We start from the raw sequence: 18,308 nt of genomic DNA, 5'->3' as shown, positions 1-18,308 counted from the left end.
GATAAAGGACAAAGAAGGCAGGGACCTAACAGAAGCAGATGAGATTAAGAAGAGGTGGAAAGAATACCCAGAAGAACTATACAGGAAAGATCTTAATGTCCCTGATAGCCATGATAGTGTGGTCACTGAACTTGAGCCGGACATCCTAGAGAGTGAAGTCAAGTGGGCCTTAGGAAGCATTATTAACAACAAAGCTAGCGGAGATGACAGTATTCCAGCTGAGCTATTTAAAATCCTAAAAGATGATGCTGTTAAAGTGCTGCACTCAATATGCCAACACATTTGGAACACTCAACAGTGGCCACAAGACTGGAAAAGATCAGTTTACATTCCAATTCCAAAGAAGGGCAATGCCAAAGAGTGTTCAAACTACCGTACAATTGTGCTCATTTCACATGCCAGCAAGGTTATGCTCAAAATCCTACAAGCTAGGCTTCAGCAGTATGCGAACCGAGAACTACCGGAAGTACATGCTGGGTTTCGAAGAGGCAGAGGAACTAGAGATTAAATCGCCAACATTTGCTGGATCATGGAGAAAGCAAGAGAATTCCAGAAAAACGTCTATTTCTGCTTCATTGACTACACTAAAGCCTTTGATTGTGTGGATCACAACAAACTTCTTAAAGAGATGGGAGTTCCAGACCACCTTACGTGTCTCCTGAGAAACCTGTACGAGGGTCAAGAAGCAACAGTAAGAACTGGACATGGAACAACCGATTGGTTCAAAATTGGGAAAGGAGTACGACGAGGCTGTATATTGTCACCCTGCCTATTTAACTTATATGCAGAGTACATCATGAGAAACGCCGGGTTGGATGAATCACAGGTCGGAATTAAGATTGCCGGGAGAATTATCAACAACCTCAGATACGCAGACGATACCACCCTAATGGCAGAAAGCCTCTTGTTGAGGGTGAAAGTTGGGAGTGCAAAAGCTGGTTTGAAACTCAACATTAAAAAAAACTAAGATCATGGCATCTGGCCCCATCACTTCCTCGCATATAGAAGGGGAAGAAATGGAAGGAGTGACAGATTTTATTTTCTTGGGCTCCAAGATCACCGCAGACAGTGACTGTTGTTGTTGTTGTTGTTGTTCAGTCGTTCAGTCGTGTCCGACTCTTCGTGACCCCATGGACCATAGCATGCCAGGCCTTCCTGTCCTGCGCTCTCTCCCGGAGTGTTCTCAAGTCCATACAGTGACTGTAGCCATGAAATTAAAAGATGCTTGCTTCTTGGGAGGAAAGCTATGGCAAACCTAGACAGTATAGTAAGAAGCAGAGACATCACCTTGCCAACAAAGGTTTGTATAGTCAAAGCTATGGTTTCCCCAGTAGTAACGTATGGCTAAGAGAGCTGGACTATAAGGAAGGCTGAGTGCCAAAGAACTGATGCCTTCGAACTGTGGTGCTGGAGAAGACCCTTACGAGTCCCCTGGACTGCAAGGAGGTCAAATCAGTCAATCCTAAAGGAAATCAACCCTGACTGCTCATTGGAAGGACAGATACTGAAGCTGAAGCTCAAATATTTTGGCCACCTAATGCGAAGAGAAAACTCCCTGGTGCTGGGAAAGATTGAAGGCAAAAGGAGAAGGGGACGGCAGAGGATGAGATGGCTAGATAGCATCACCGATGCAATGAATATGGACTTGAGCACGCTCCGGGAGAGAGCGGAGGATAGGAAGGCCTGGCGTGCTATGGTCCATGGGGTCATGAAGAGTCGGACACGACTTAACAACTGAACAACAACAACAACAATTCAAAGTACTGCAGCTTAGGAAGGCAAAGGACTTGCGGTATTGTCTTGATAAAAAAATGAGAAAGTAGCAATGGATGCATAGTACCCGTAGGAGAAACAAAGCAGCTAATAGATTACCTCAGATCACCCAGATCAGGTTGTGTTATAAGCAGAAACCAAGGTCCAGTTGGGCAGAGGAACAAGATGGTAAGACAGAGGTGCCTAGAAGGCTAGGATAAGGCTATCAATGGCTTTTAGTCATGATGGCTAAATATTACCTCCAGGATCAGAGGCAGTCTGCCTCTGAATACCAGTTGCTGGGGAACATGGGCGGGAGGGTGCTGTTGCACTCATGTCCTGCTCATGGGCTTCCCACAGGCAGCTGGTTGGCCACTGTGAGAACAGGATGCTGGGATAGGCCTTTGGTCTGATTCAACATGGCCATATACCTGGCTCTACCCACACTGGGTGTCTGACAGGGCAATTTTTTAATATAACAGTCAGTAGCCCCAAATGAGAAAACTAAGCCTGTTCATGGAAACATCTTTATTATTTTATGAGCCGTGTATTCTGTATAATATTCCATATTTAAGTTTGGCCACCTCTTGACAAAATGTCAGGGCCCAAGCTACAAATTCTGAGGAAACACATGAGCATTGCTAATTCACACACACACACACACACTCTATGTATTACATCCAACAAATATATATATACATCCTAGCAGTGTGTGTGTGTGTGTGTGTGTGTGTGCGCGTGTATAAACACCCTATGATGTGATATTCTCCATAAAGAACAGCCAGGAGGTTGAGAAACACTAACATGATGGCATCACAACTTCCTTTTTTCAACCACAGATTACCTGAGAGATGCAGATCTGTGGTGCCCACTTGTTTCTATATAGTGCTGTAGTGGGCCTCTGGAAAAAAAATCCTTCACGTATTTAACAGCTTGCTACCAAGCAATTGGGCAGTAACTCATCATACAATAGTCTGAGGCTGCTACAACAACTCAGGATCAGGAGACCAGATTGGAAATCTGTTCTTGTCTTGTTTTTCAGATGCTATTTCTGCCTCCTGGGAAATCTAGGAAAAGCCTTTCCTTTGGTTGTGGAAGAAGTTGTTTATTTGTTTATTTATATAGTACCTACCTACTAAGTACCTACTGAGTACCTCCTAAATCCATGACACTTTACAAAGAAGCAGTTTGACAGCTCCCCCCCCTCACAGGAGCTTAATATCGAAGGCTAGACTGTTCATGACCTAAGAGGACCTATATAGACAGTTTCTGGCCCCAGAAAATTAGCTACCTTTCCATTCTGCCTGATGAAGAGTTTTGTGTAACACAGAAGCTTGTATATTCCTAAATATGCAGCAATTTGGCCATTCAAGGATATCAGTGTTTCCTGCCCTATTTCTATGTTTATTTTTTTTTTCTGTTTGAGGTCTGTGAACCTAATTTCTCTAAACTAATCCAGCAACATACATTGGTCCAACACAGCCTTTCAAACAGGGCAACAAGTTGCTAGTCCACAAGCACGTTGAATAGCCCACCTGTTCACATGTACCTGTGTTAATCATTTGTGGCATACCGACGGCCTAAAATTTTAAAAAAGAACATTTTATCTTTCCACTATACAGAAGCTTCCCTGTTTAATCAACTGGGGACATTTTTTAATTGCCACAGCTAGCCAGGCAAGTGTCAGTTTAGAAGGCTAGTCCAATAAAATAAAATAATAAAATAAGAAATGCCTTTGCATTTCTCCCATATCCAGTGATGCTGGAATTCTGTAATGTAAGCTCCCAAATATTAGACCCAAAACCTCAGTTTTTGCCATTGGGGTAAGCACTGCAACTAAAATAAATTTGCTAAATCAGCATCATTGTGCATTTTTATTGTAGATTTTGTTTCTTTCTCTAAACTGGAATTTTACATAAACACAATTTTTTCTGTCAGGGGCTGAAATCTTGATTAGGGAAGAAAGTTGGAACAATAATGACAGCTAGAATGACAAATGTGGGTTGTTGTTTTTAACAACATCTATTGTCAGTTTTCTGTGGGACCGTTTGGATCTTACTTTAGGGGCCCCAATCCTATGATTCACAGTTCACTCGTGACTATCCACTCGTGACTATCCGGGGCATTGTTAGGCTTCTGCCCATGGGGCCCTGGCCCCAAATCTATTTCCCAGGGACCTAGGTGTATTCCACAGAGCCCTGGGTATCCATTGGTGCCAATGGAAGTGGGTCCCCCCCCCCCAGCTTAATTGTCTTGCAGGGGAAAATTTTTTAAGAGGGATTGCAGCTGGGGAGGGAAAGGTTAACTCTCCCTTTCCCACATGCTGCAACAACCCCCACAGATCTCCCCCTGCATGGCAATTAAGCTGAGACAAAACTTTTTCCAGTGGTTTGAGATGGTCTGGGTTAGGGTGCAAATTAATTGTATAATTTAATTCATTTGAGATGATTTGGATGAGAAATTAATTGGCATTGCCTTCTGTTAAATGTAAAGAAATACTAGTAATTATTTCTAAATTTGCCTATATAGAGATATAAATTAGCATATGCAGATTTTATGCGGATTTGTGCCCTAAGGGCCTGGGCCCCAAACTAAAGTGCCTAGCAATGCCCCTGGTGCTTATGCAGGTTCCCTGCTCAGAGCTTGGGATAAACATGGTTACAAAGCCACATAACAACACTGGCTTTGCTGCTCTCTCCTGCTCCTTTTAATTCCCCTGTGAGACTGCCTTCCCCAACTTGATGCCTCCAGATGTGTTGGACTACCACTCCCATCATCCCACACCCACACATCAGGCAGGTTGGGGATGATGGGAGTTGTGGTCAATCACATCTGGAGGGCGCCAGGTTGGGGAAGGGTGCTGTATGATTACTTTGTCACTGAGCCTGATGCTAGTTTGAGGCTGTGCAACACCCTCAATTGTATCTTGCTGTTCCCTTCTTTGCCAGCAGTTTCTTCCTCTGTGTTCATCGTGGCCATTTTGGTGCTGCTGCTGCTTTTGTATCACCGAGACCCTCTGTGCTGCCAATTTCTGTGCTCTTGCCGTTTCTTCCAGAGTCCCAGTCAATATGTGAGTATCTCATCTGCCTTTTCCAGCTGTTTTATCCAGCGATCGTGCCCACTGGGCTCATTATAAAGCTAATCCATCCATCCATCCGCCCGCCCGCCCACCCTTGATCCTGGATAAAGCACATATTTCTTTGTGCTCAACATGGACTGAAGGAAACACAGTGCACCCTACTCAGCCTTTCACAGGCTACCTATGCACTGCTCTGATCTCACCGTTGGTACAGAACAGCTTCATTTTGCTTTCCCCTGGCTGGAAAACAGCTCAGGGTCTATTTGCAGTTCTCTCCTGCTGGGCTCTAGTGTTGGGCACCGAGGGACTCCTGAGCTCCCTGCCTACTTCCCACTCTGTCTACAAACAAAGCCCTTTCACCTGAGCCTGTCCCCAATTGGCAGCTTTTGAGCAGGGATTGTACTATCAGGGGTTGCATTATTGAAGGGTGAGAGCGTGATAAGGGAACACTTGGAGTGACTCACGTCGCCAGGGCAATGACAGGCTCCCTCTGTGCCAAAGAGAGCTACGCCCCTCCCCAACGCTCTGGCGCGCTCTTTCAGGAGCAGGCCTCCCTCTTTTTTCTTTCTTCTTTTTTGCAGGGATGGAACACAGCAGGGAATGCTACTGTAAGGCCCTGGCAAATTCAGACAATGCCACTCTTGGTTGCCGGTATCCCAGCAACCAGCATTATACTTTCCACAGCTCACGATTGGGGACAGCCGGAGAGAGAACATTCTCCCCCTCCCCCCCTCCCTCACATGCACACAAGCACTTTTTCATGAGTGATGTGTGCCTACAAGCAACTGGAGAAGGGGAGCAGCTATAATGAAGGTGGGCAACTTCGTGGCATTCCCTCCACCCCCCCCACCCCCATGCACTTTAGATATTCAGAAGACCCAGACTTGGATAGTAGTCTGCAGCAGGGCCAGCCCAAGACATTTCGCTGCCTGAGGCAAAGCATGAAATGGCGCTCCCTTCCCATTACAGACGCCAACTAGAGCGATAGCTGAATCGCTGCCCGCAGGGTAGTGTCCTCTGCCACACTTGAGGACCGCAAGCTAAATTACAGGGTGCAGGACCGAGGCTCTGAAGCTTCCACAGCTCTGTCCTCTAACACTACACTGCTGCCCATTCACCTGCCCCCCCCAGCATCTGCTGCCTGATACAGCTGCCTCACCCTACCTAACGGTAGCACAGGCCCCGGGCTGAAGTCTGCATGGATGTTTTTCAGGCTTCCCTATAGCAAGGAACAAATCCCAGTGTTAATACACATTCATACTTAAACCTATGCAAAGCCAAAGTTGCCCACTGCTCAGCAATAAGGCTGATCTTAAAAACTATCCTTCCATACCATGTGGAACAAAAATGCCCTCCAACCATCCCCTTTTCGTTTTGATCCTTTCCTTCTGTCAGAGCTCCTGTGATCTTAACAGCTGCTGATATTCAGAAATATATAAAATATAGCAGGTTTGGAGATGAAGTGACAGGGAAATCTTTGCTCAGTAAATTTCTGCACACTGCATAGCTACTGAAGGCACAGATGCCTTGACAGAAAAACACATTGGCAATCCTAGCCTGCCCCAATGCTAGGGCTGCCAACTTTTTTTGTTTACCCGTCACTGCTCTTGTGCCTTTAATAACAGCTTGATCTGGAAATGTTAGCAGGTGTGTCTCCATCCTGTAGAAAGCTTCACCTGCTGATTGCTGCTGCAGGCCAAGCTGCCACTGAAGGCACAAGAGCAGGCCATGCTGGTTTTCTTTCTGGTCATTTGGCACCTTATCGTATGTCGTGATCCTTTTTTTTTAGTGTAACAGAACTGTGGGAGAAAAGGGAAGATTTTCTCCATGTCCCAGGGCTTCTCCTTGCTCTTCTGGATCACAGAAAGGAGGTGGCAGAGGAGGTTGATCCTTCCTTCTAAACAGAATGGAAGGAAGAGCATGAGAAGGGTTGCAAGAGGAATCAGTAGCAGTGAAAGAGCAGAGAGCAGAGAATCAGCACAAGGGTCATGTGCTCTTTCTTTGTTCCAGTTCCTTTAGCACAGCCTTCCTGCAACCTGCTACCCTTCAGTTGTGTTGGACTGCAACTCCCATAACCCTCAAGATTGTGCTGGCTGGGGATGATGGGGGTTATAGTCCAACACATCTGGAGAGCCCCAGGTTGGGGAAGGCTTCTTTACCATGTCCAGCAAATACTGACTCTGAATTAAAATGGTTATTCTTATTTTCTGTGTGATTCCAGCGTTATAATAGGGACAGATGGCCTTGGAGAGATCCTGGCTCACTCTCACACCTGACACAGCAAGCCTTTGAGTGGGCAAACAGTAAATAAGGGCCAAGCTACACATCACATTAAATGCAGTCACGTGTCTGTTGTTTTTTCTATAGCAACCATGGGGGTGGGGGATCAGGATCAGGATCATTGCATGTCTGGCAGGAGGGCTTAATCATTTCACCCTGTGCTACAGTCCAGACAAAAACCACGCCCGCCCCCCACTATTTGCTTTGGGAGGGAAGCTACTGTTAGTGACATATATAGCAGCTGCGGGGAGGGTGATTTTTATCAGGACTGCAGCACTTGAAGAAATGGTCCTCCCCACATGTCTGGACTAGCATCTCATGCAAGACAACAACCAGGCATGTAATGTAATGTATAGTTTGGCCCTAAAATGTTGTGAAGATGTCTCATTTTCTGTCTTAGAAAGGAACAGTCAGATGGCATTTAAGAAAGCAACTCTAACAGATAGCAGGAATTCATTACTGGGTGATCTAGTGTAAATTTCACTAGGTGGCAAAAGCAGGACAAACCATGCCTGGGATGACGGTCCCCAGCTATTCCTACTGAATAAATCATTTTCAGAGCCAATAGTCTTCCATAATTCAGAGCAGAAACCCAAGAGTACCACATTTCTTTTTTTTTTAAAAGAAGGCTTCTAGCCGTCATTATTGCAATGTAAGAGTCTGCAAAAGACTTCAAGGTGTAGAGACTCTGTGCCCACATTACTACCTGCCTCACCTCTATTTCCTCTGATTATATTCCCTTATACATTGCAACAGCACTGCATTTGGATGTCTTCAGCTTGGTAGAGGCCTAGAAAGGTCTTCTGTAATTTAACTCAACCCCCACTCCATTCTCCTATGGCTGCCATGTTTCTAAAGATACCTCATCTACACGCAGAGGAGCTGAATCTCTTATCTTGTAAAAAGTGTTAGTGTTGCATGGGATCATGCAAGTTTGGAGGGACTTCCTGGATTTGCCAATTGAGATGTCATGATTAATCCAACTTCTGTAGAGTAACCACCCGAGAATTTGAAGGAGCTGATATCTGTCTCATCCCTGGTTCAGCCAAGAGTGCTGTGATGGGAGTTTCCTCAGAGCAACCTTTTCCCAAGAAACACTGTATATCATATACACACCAGGCTAGGTTGAAAAGCGACCTTAATATAACCTCTGTTTTTGTCAGGCATTCTTGGGCACCGATGAAGGAGGGCGTTCACACTTCATGAAGTCAGGCCAGAATTAGCTCAGTCATTATGGCCGACTTCTGTACTATTGATAAACAGTCAGTTCAGGACATGTCTCGATTACATGTTTGATGGGTGGCTGGCTCTAGTCACTCCTGATTTTTTTTGCTGGAGTAAATGCAAGCATCCAGTTGCACTATCACCCCATGTTGAGAGCTTTCAAAATGGATTTTTTTTTTGTCTCCTGAGAACATAAGCCAAGTCACGCCACTCTGAGCTTGTGGCAACGTGCCATTTGAGGAGACAGATGCCCCAGTGGACTCTGGTACAGTAGCCTCTTAAACACTTACGGCATTACGCCTGCCTGGAAAATGATGGTCTCTAGCCTCTGGCCATGTGGTGAAACCTCCACTAAGCCAAATAACTGAATGATTGCAGGGGGATCATGCTTGTGGCTAATCATATGGTTGCAACCTATTGTCAACCATTGCCCCGTCCAGTGAAAGGAAGCCAGGGGTGTTGAACCGCAGGCTTGTAGACCAAATCCTGCCTTCCTGGGGTCCCAATTTGGCCCTCCGGGGCTTCCCAGACAGCCATGCCCCCCTTTCCCCCCCGACCACTGATAGTTTGGTGGTTTCCTCACTTCTGTGCAGTTTTTTTCCACATTCTAATAGGTTGAAATGCCTCTCCCAAAGCTTAGTTACTGGCAGTGAGAGCTTTACGCTAAAATATTCTGGCATTCTTTGGCTCCATGCACCCCCCATCCCCCCTGCATCCTCCACCACTGGCATGCGGCCCCTAAGAGCTTCTTCAAAACTGAATTTGGCCTTCAGGCTGAAAGAGGTTTGACAGCCCTGTTTTACACTGCTGTATGGTTCCAGTCATCTGACGCACGATGTCTGCATGCTGACAGGGCCATGTGACTACTTCACTGGGCACAGTGGGCTGTATCCAAAGTTAGTCCTACTTAAAGGGGATCCATTGAAATGAATGGGACTTACATTAGACTAGTCCTGGATAATAATCCACAGAGCCCAATTTTTTCACATTTGCCACACTGTGACAAAGGCTTCTGAAAGCAGGTTGGGTGGTGGTAAAAGGTGAGCATGCATTGAAAACATTGGTTTATGGCTGGCAATGAAGCAATCGCAACACTGCTTAGCAGCACACATACTCAGCATGGATCAGCCTGGCTGAGCTCAGGGCCATGTGAATTCATACCCATGTGTCAGGTAGGATTACAAACCATAAAGACGGAGGCAAAGATTTACTTGTGGCTCACCTTTCAAATCCCAGATTTAGATTTCAGAGCTACAGGAAGCCGATCTTGATATTTTTGCTCCTGAGGGGATTAATTGGAAGATTGCAAAGGTCTGGTGCCTCTTGTTCAAGTAGTTCCACCTGTAGAGGCTTATCTCAAGGCAATGGGCAGGTATGCTCAGATTCTCTATTGCAGGAAAAGGGGGGAAAGGAGGGGGAAATGCAAAACCAAGGCTTTGACCCCTGGTGGTCACGCAAGCTCACATTCCACTTTTCCCAAGAATATGATTGATCACTCTGGCAGACATGGCTAATTCCAGTTTCTTCACGCTCCCATAGCTTACCCATAGAGGTTAATTTTTGCCAGAGGAAAAGGATTTGGGCCCATTTAAATTCTGCTCCTGACATTTTACAAATCATTTAATTTTTTTATAGGCTTACAAGACCAACATTTCTGTGATACATAACCAATGTTGTGCCATGACTCCGTTCTGCCAGCCCCCTCTACCACTGAGTTTCTCTCCTCTATTCTGACTGTTGCACCTTATGGACCCCTTTGTGCTTATGTGCACTACTATAGGGTTCTTATGTAGTAGTGACTCACTGAGTTCAGAGGAGTCAGGGGTGTGAGTAAGAGCTGAGGTTGTGTGCACCTTTTAGTACAGGAGGGCCAGATGCTGTCACTGCTGAGGATTTCCTATTGTATTTGAGTCAAAACACTCCTCACTAGAGCAAACAGTCTGCAGGGATCAGGCATAGAAGTAGCAAAGCTAGGAATTTCTGGAGATGATTCACTATTGTCTACAGTCAAGCTGCTTCAATCATTGCTGCTGGTGGTATCATAATTCCTAGGATATGAACCCACTGCAGCATGGCATGGGATATGATGATAATAATTTTACTACTGCCACCTACAGGAGTGATTATATGAATAACATGGTTGTCAGGAGAATTTTACTGGCCCTGCCTATAGTTGTATTTCAAATATACAAATAACCAAGCTGGCTCACGCATTGAACTAGTGGTACTCACAGATATGAGGTGTTGGATAACTCACCTTAGAAAAGAAGGGGACAGAACATAAGAAGAACCATGCTGGATGAGACCAATGGCCTATGTAGTCCAACATTCAGTTCCCACAGAATGTCAACCAGGACATGAGTACAATAGCACCCTCCTGCTCATATTCTCTAGCAACTGGTATACAGAAGCACAGAACCCTCTGATTCTGGAGGTAGCATATGGCTATCGTGACTAGTGGCCATTGACAGCCTTATCCTCCATGAATTTGGCTAATTTGCTTTTAAAGCCACCCAAGCTGGTGCTCATCACTACATCCTGAGGTAGTGAATTCCACAGTTTAACTATGTGCTGTGTGAAGAAGGGCTTCCTTTTGTCTGTCCTGGATCTCCCACCATTCAGCTTCATTGGATGACCCTAGGTTCTAGTATTATGAGAGATTATTCGCTTTCTCCACATCATGCATAATCTTGTACACCTCTATCATATCTCCCCTTTTCTTCTAAACTAAAATCCCTAAACATTGTAACCCTTCCTCATAGGGGACATGCCCTAGCCCCTTGATAATGTTGATTGTCCTTTTCTGCACCTTGGGATCTACTGGTAGATATCTGGGAGAATTGCAGTTGATTAGCAAAGGTTTCTGACTCCCAATTGCTTAACAACAGCAACAGCAAAAGCCACCCCCTCCAATTCTAAATTAGGCGGATGAAAGAAAGGGTGCTTCCAGATGAGGTTTGTATCCTGCCATCACCCTGCCTCGTTCACAAAATTTTATGGGGTGGGTGGGTGTCCAGATGAGGTTGCCTTCCACTCATAACCCTCCTATGTTTTCCTACCACTTCTGTCTTTTTTATCGCAGAAAATCCATTACAGAAAAAAAGAATGGAATTGCTGCACAGTGCCTTCTGAGTGGTAACGTTAGGAGCCCTCTATCTGGAAGCACCCAAAGAAAGTTTTGGGGAAAATAAATCTGGCTCTTAGGATTCTCGTAAAAAACAAAGTAGATCCCACAAGCCTGAAGTCTTCCCATCCCAAAGACTGGAAACCATCTCTAGTATGAGGCATTGGGGAGAGGGGGGTGCTCCTAGAACACAAATGATAATTGGAATGAAATCACAGAATGGTCTTTGGCAATGTGTTCAAGTGTCAGGAACCCAGGATGAAGGAGATGCCCTTTGGCTGGTTGCATAGAAGTTCTTTGTTCTTCGAGGTCTGTTCTGATCACTAGGATTAATATTGTTTTGCCATACAAATTTAGGGATGTACAGAGTTTGTTAAATCTGTTCCATCTGTGTTTTGCAGATTGTCGGGTGTCTTTTGTTCCGTTGTCCACTGATTGATGGAATCAGGTTTTTTTAGAGATATACAAGAATTTTGTTCTACTTTCACAAGTGCACATTTGCACTAATGTACACTTATGCTAATGTGCGAATTTGCACCAGTGCGAATTTGTGCAAATCGACCTCAAAAGTAAAAAACAGATCTGCAAGTCTGCAGAATCCATACAACTCAGAAAAAAGTGATCTGCTGCAGAATCCACAGGTTGGATTCACAGAAATCCAAACTCTTTGTAATCCATTGCAGATTTCTCCAACATCCCTACCCTAATTATATACCAAGTTGGGTATAAACAGAAAAGTATAACCTACCTAACTGAGCCTCCCCTATCCTGGGGCCCTCCAGGTGTCTTGGATTACACCTCCCAGCATTCTTAACCACTGACCATGCTGGCTAGGGTCAATGGGAGTTGAAGTCCAAAACATCTGGAGGGCACCAAGTTGGGGAAGGCTGTTCTAACTGAAAGCAAATGGCTGCAGAAATGGCGCCCCAGTGAATGATTCAGCAAAGCAGCTGTCAGAGGGAAAAGAAATAGCTCTGTGTGTCTGTTTTCAGAGAGAAAACTTTTCAGTTGATGCTGCATCACACGAACAAGCAAAGGCTTCAGTTAATCATGGTTTGCACACCCAGTTATAAGAAACATAGGGTGGTTGCCTGTGTCCAGGCCCCCTACACCTAGGAGGAGGCTCAGTTATCTTGTTTATACAGCAAGAGCAGGCCCTGAGTCAGTACCTTGAGAGAGACAAACTTTGACACAGCTTGCATTGTGCAATAGCTCTCTATCAAGGTGTAAAATGGTTGCTTTGAAATGGTATCTATCTATACCTTTCAATGTATTTATTGATTTTATTATGTTGATATGCCACCTTTTCCTCCAAGGAAGTCAAGGCAGTGTGCCCCCTCTCTGCCCCCTCTCCAAGCCCATTCTATTCTAATAACAACTCTGTAAGGCTAAGAGATAGTGACTGGCCCGTGGTCATCCAGTGAGCTTCATGGCTGAGTGGGAAATTGAACCTAGGTCTCAGTCCTAATCAGAAACTCTAGCCAAGGCTTCAATAACTAGCCAAAACTCCAGTCCTTCAATCCAACACTCTAGTCAAGGCTCTAATATACATCCTGATCCCAATGGAATGTGCCCCTGCGCTTGCAGGCTCCTTGTCTCTCTTTGTCTGTGTTTGTGTGTGTCTGGTTTGACCAAAGAGGCTTGGTTTGGGAGCTGCTACCTCTGCACAGTCCACAGTTCGAACAGCAGCAGCATGGAAAGAAAGAGGGCACTGGCTGGAAGCACTCCCCCAAACTGTAAAAACTTACCTTCAGCACCGTCCAGAGATGTGAGGGCAGAAATGGGGCTGCCATCGAAAGTGGCAGCCCCATGCTAGAGTTTCCCCCTATCATGTAATGTTACTGTATAGTTCAAGTTACCTCGTGACCTGACATCACTATACTGAGCATTTCCTCATTCCTTCTCCTCAGTGTTGGCGGCTGCTGTTGCGGGTTAGAGAAACACTTGGCACGATGACATCAGAGATGAGGTTGATTGACCTAGAGGAACAGTTGGGGAGCCTGCAGCCCTCAACCTAATTTCATGCAGCTCTTGGCTTAATTTCAAAAGCCCTCAGCTAGCAGTCAGTTCAGCCTCTTGCAAGAATGACCTGCTCCTTCCCTGGCAGCCCAGTGGGTGGGGAGGGAGGGAGGGAGAGAGAGAGAGAAAAGGGGGTGGCCGAAAGAGAAAAGGGGTGGTGGTCCATCCACTTTTGCCTCTGATCACCGTTTGCTTTGGCACCACCCACGGCTGATGTGAAGGCCCTGACAAATTACCCATGAGGGATTGCAGCCCTCAACAGAAAAACGGTTGACCACCCCTGAACTAGAGGTTACAAGAGGGGGAGGACTCTGCTGTGGGACTGCCTTTTTTGGCAGCAGCCCCACATTTTGGTTTTTGTAACATGTATTTCCCCCTATGGGGGTAAATGAGGTGGGGTGGGGAGAATTGTCAGGTTTCCATTTAGGAAAAAAAAAAACCCTCTTCCTTTAACATCCAGGTGACTTCTTGCTCTCCTGTGCATGACGTTCATCCAGGATTTTTCATAGCCCCTGGACATTTTAGTGAAACAATTGGAGGGACTCCTTATCCTGTAAATGTATGTGTGCAATATTTAGAACTACTTCTGTGGAAAGGGTGAAGTAGAATCAGTGTTCCTCATAGATTCTTTTGTTCTGTACACTATACCACTTTGCCAACTTGCTCCCGATAGTCTGGAAGTCACCAGCAGAAAACTTGGTTTGTAATTTTGTTTTATTTCCCTCCTCAACCTGCAGGATTGCCCTCCCCCTTACTTCAGCAGCAACCAGCACCTGGTGGGGCCTCCATCTGGAGCACAACGTCCGGAGACAAGCGCAGCTGAAAATCCTGGCATACAGGTGGGAGGAGACCTTTTGTGAAGGCTGGGAATCATCTGTCAAAGGCACTTGACTCATAGGGGCAATGGGGCAAGCCCTATTTGTTCTTTGAAGAAAGCTTGATAAGGGAGTGTGTGATTCTGTGAGGCTGGCGAAACAGGCTTAATTTATCTCACCCTTCTTCCAAGGAGCTCAGGGCAGCAGACAGGGTCTCCTCACTTTACCCTCACAACAACCCTGTGAGGTAGCTTAAGCTGAGAGAGAGAGAGAGAGACTGGGCCAAGGTCCCCCAGTGAGCTCCATGGCTGAAAAGGGATTTGGACCTAGGTTTCCCTGGTGAAAGTCCAACACTCTGTCCATTACGTGGTCCACTGGCTTATCATGGATCTGCGAAACCTACAGCTGGTACCCATCAGATCACGTTTTTCAAAATGGGGCATTGCAGGCACCACTGCCTTTCACACTATAGGATGCCTCACTGTCCTACAAGTGATGGTCTAACGGAACAAGTGCTTGCTTCATTGTGTAGAATAATTATAGTGGTTCCACTAACACAGTAGCAGGAATAGTTTTACTCCCGTCTCTCTCATCAACAGAAGGTTGGATGAGGTAGCTGCACTGCCTTACAGGTTGTATCCTTCAGTAAGAAGTCGCTGGATTGTTCCCTTTTTCATTCAGAATGCCCAGGTGCAAACACTGGAATGATTAGGCTCAGAAAAGCCATGGAATGCTTAGGCAGTGGCTTATTTGGCCAGCAGTGCCCCTAATGCTAGGATGGAGTTTGTTAATGGCCCTTGAACAATTACTTGTAATTATCTTTTATTTTACTGGGTGTGTAGGTTCATGGATTCATTTTACTGCAGTAGATTACTGTTGGTTTAACTTGACAACCAATCTACACATTCAGCTGAACCGTAAAGTGACTTGGTAACCAGGCCCCGCTGAACAATAAGGTGCAGTGCTGCGCTAGTCTATGACCAAAATAAATATCTGAATAAGGTGCAGTTTTTCCTAGAATGTACCACTTCAGCCTTACCGGTAGAGGATCATATCTTTGAATGCCCTCCCCCACGAAAACTTCCCTGCACACAGAAAACTAGCAGATCATGGGGAAGGCTAGCCTAGGGCCCTTTGTTTTGTAAGGAAGCATTCAAACATGTGGTTCTCTACCTCAGTCTGAAAGTGGTTGTTGTTGTTCAGTCTTTCAGTTGTGTCCGACTCTTCGTGACCCCATGGACCATAGCACGCCAGGCCTTCCTGTCCTGCGCTCTCCCCGGAGCGTGCTCAAGTTCATATTCATTGCATCCGTGATGCTATCTAGCCATCTCATCCTCTGCCGTCCCCTTCTCCTTTTGCCTTCAGTCTTTCCCAGCATCAGGGTCTTTTCCAGGGAGTTTTCTCTTCGTATTAGGTGGCCAAAATACTGGAGCTTCAGCTTCATTATCTGTCCTTCCAATGAGCACTCAGGGTTGATTTCCTTTAGGATGGACTGATTTGACCTCCTTGCAGTCCAGGGGACTCGTAAGAGTCTTCTCCAGCACCACAGTTCGAAAGCATCAATTCTTTGGCGCTCAGCCTTCCTTATAGTCCAGCTTTCACAGCCATACATTACTACTGGGAAAACCATAGCTTTGATTAGACGGACCTTTGTCGGCAAGGTGATGTCTCTGCTTCTTACTATGCTGTCTAGGTTGGCCATAGCTTTCCTCCCAAGGAGCAAGCGTCTTTTAATTTCATGGCTACAGTCACCGTCTGCGGTGATCTTGGAGCCCAAGAAAGTAAAATCTGTCACTGCTTCCATTTCTTCCCCTTCTATATGCCAGGAAGTGATGGGGCCAGATGCCATGATCTTAGTTTTTTTAATGTTGAGTTTCAAACCAGCTTTTGCACTCTCCTCTTTCACCCTCAACAAGAGGCTCTTTAGATCCTCTTCGCTTTCTGCCATTAGGGTGGTATCGTCTGCATATCGGAGGTTGTTGATAATTCTCCCAGCAATCTTAATTCCGACCTCTGATTCATCCAACCCGGCATTTCTCATGATGTACTCTGCATATAAGTTAAATAAGCAGGGTGACAATATGCAGCCTTGTCGTACTCCTTTCCCAATTTTGAACCAATCGGTTGTTCCATGTCTGGTTCTTACTGTTGCTTCTTGACCCTCGTACAGGTTTCTCAGGAGACAGGTAAGGTGGTCTGGTACTCCCATCACTTTAAGAATTTGCCACAGTTTGTTGTGATCCACACAATCAAAGGCTTTAGCGTAGTCAATGAAGCAGAAATAGACGTTTTTCTGGAATTCTCTTGCTTTCTCCATGATGCAGCGAATGTTGGCGATTTGATCTCTAGTTCCTCTGCCTCTTCTAAACCCAGCTTGTACTTCCGGTAGTTCTCGGTTCGCATACTGCTGAAGCCTAGCTTGTAGGATTTTGAGCATCACCTTGCTGGCATGTGAAATGAGCGCAATGGTGCGGTAGTTTGAACACTCTTTGGCGTTGCCCTTCTTTGGAATTGGAATGTAAACTGACCTTTTCCAGTCTTGTGGCCACTGTTGAGTGTTCCAGATTTGTTGGCATATTGAATGCAGCACTTTAACAGCATCATCTTTTAAGATTTTAAATAGCTCGGCTGGAATATTGTCATCTCCGCTAGCTTTATTGTTACTAATGCTTCCTAAGGCCCACTTGACTTCACTCTCGAGGATGTCCGGCTCAAGTTCAGTGACCGCACTATCATGGCTATCAGGGACATTCAGATCTTTCCTGTATAGTTCTTCTGTGTATTCTTGCCACCTCTTCTTAATCTCATCTGCTTCTGTTAGGTCCCTGCCTTCTTTGTCCTTTATCATGCCCATCTTTGCACAAAACGTTCCCTTGAGATCTCCAATTTTCTTGAAGAGATCTCTAGTCTTTCCCATTCTGTTGTTTTCCTCGATTTCTTTGCATTGTTCACTTAAGAAGGCCTTCTTGTCTCTCCTTGCTATTCTCTGGAACTCTGCATTCAGTTGGGTATATCTTCCCCTTTCTCCCTTGCTTTTCGCTTCCCTTCTTTCGTGAGCTACTTGTAAAGCCTCATCAGACAGCCACTTGGCTTTCTTGCATTTCTTTTTCTTGGGGATGGATTTCGTTGCTGCCTCCTGAACAATGTTACGGACCTCCGTCCATAGTTCCTCAGGCACTCTGTCTATCAGGTCTAATCCCTGAAATCTATTCCTCACCTCCACTGTATATTCATCAGGGATATGATTTAGGTCATACCTGAACGGTTTAGTGGTTTTCCCGACGTTCTTCAATTTCAGCCGAAATTTTGCAAGAAGCAGCTCATGATCTGAGCCACAGTCAGCTCCAGGTCTTGTTTTTACTGACTGTATGGAGCTTCTCCATCTTTGGCTGCAAAGGACATAATCAATCTGATTTCGATATTGACCATCTGGTGACGTCCATGTGTAGAGTCGCCTCTTGTGCTGTTGGAAAAGAGTGTTTGCTATGATCAGCATGTTCTCTTGGCAAAACTCTATTAGCTTTTGTCCTGCTTCATTTTGTACACCAAGGCCATGCCTGCCTGTTATCCCAGTGATTTCTTGACTTCCTACTTTAGCATTCCAATCCCCTATGATGAAGAGGACATCTTTTTTTGGTGTTAGTTCTAGAAGGTGTTGTAGGTCTTCATAGAACCGATCAACCTCAGCTTCTTCGGCCTCAGTGGTTGGGGCATAGACTTGAATTACTGTGATGTTGAATGGTTTGCCTTGGATTCATACTGAGATCATTCTATCATTTTTAAGATTGTACCCCAGTACTGCTTTTCCCACCCTGTTGTTGACTATGAGTGCTACTCCATTTCTTCTAAGGGATTCTTGCCCACAATAGTAGATATGATGGTCACCTGAATTAAATTCGCCCATGCCTGTCCATTTTAGTTTGCTGATTCCCAAGATGTCGATGTTCAATCTTGCCATCTCATGTTTGACCACCTCCAGCTTACCTTGATTCATTGATCTGACATTCCAGGTTCC

General features: G+C 45.4%; 1 protein-coding gene across 5 annotated transcripts in view; it reads left to right on the top strand.

Annotated features, from left to right (window-relative positions):
* The window catches only part of LOC146354021 (uncharacterized), a 40,974-nt gene that overhangs the window by 9,614 nt on the left and 13,052 nt on the right, over positions 1–18,308 (top strand). For 3 of the 5 annotated variants that reach the window (XR_014788270.1, XM_084837987.1, XM_084837990.1), the window contains exons 2-3: positions 4,704–4,822; positions 14,216–14,317. Coding sequence is in view for 3 of the 5 variants with exons in the window: in XM_084837987.1 (XP_084694113.1) it covers positions 4,704–4,822; positions 14,216–14,317 (221 nt within the window). In the remaining 2 variants the exon portion in view is untranslated. Of the gene's footprint in view, positions 1–4,700; positions 4,823–14,215; positions 14,318–18,308 lie in introns of all 5 variants that reach the window. The other 2 variants (XR_014788269.1, XM_084837988.1) reach the window with 1 other exon arrangement.

Source organism: Heloderma suspectum, chromosome 2 (assembly GCF_057233095.1).
Source record: "Heloderma suspectum isolate Gila_16-S chromosome 2, 16-S_ref, whole genome shotgun sequence".
Lineage (NCBI taxonomy): Eukaryota > Metazoa > Chordata > Lepidosauria > Squamata > Helodermatidae > Heloderma > Heloderma suspectum.
The sequence above is the reverse complement of the archived record's forward strand: the minus strand, read 5'-3'. Positions and strand labels throughout refer to the sequence as shown.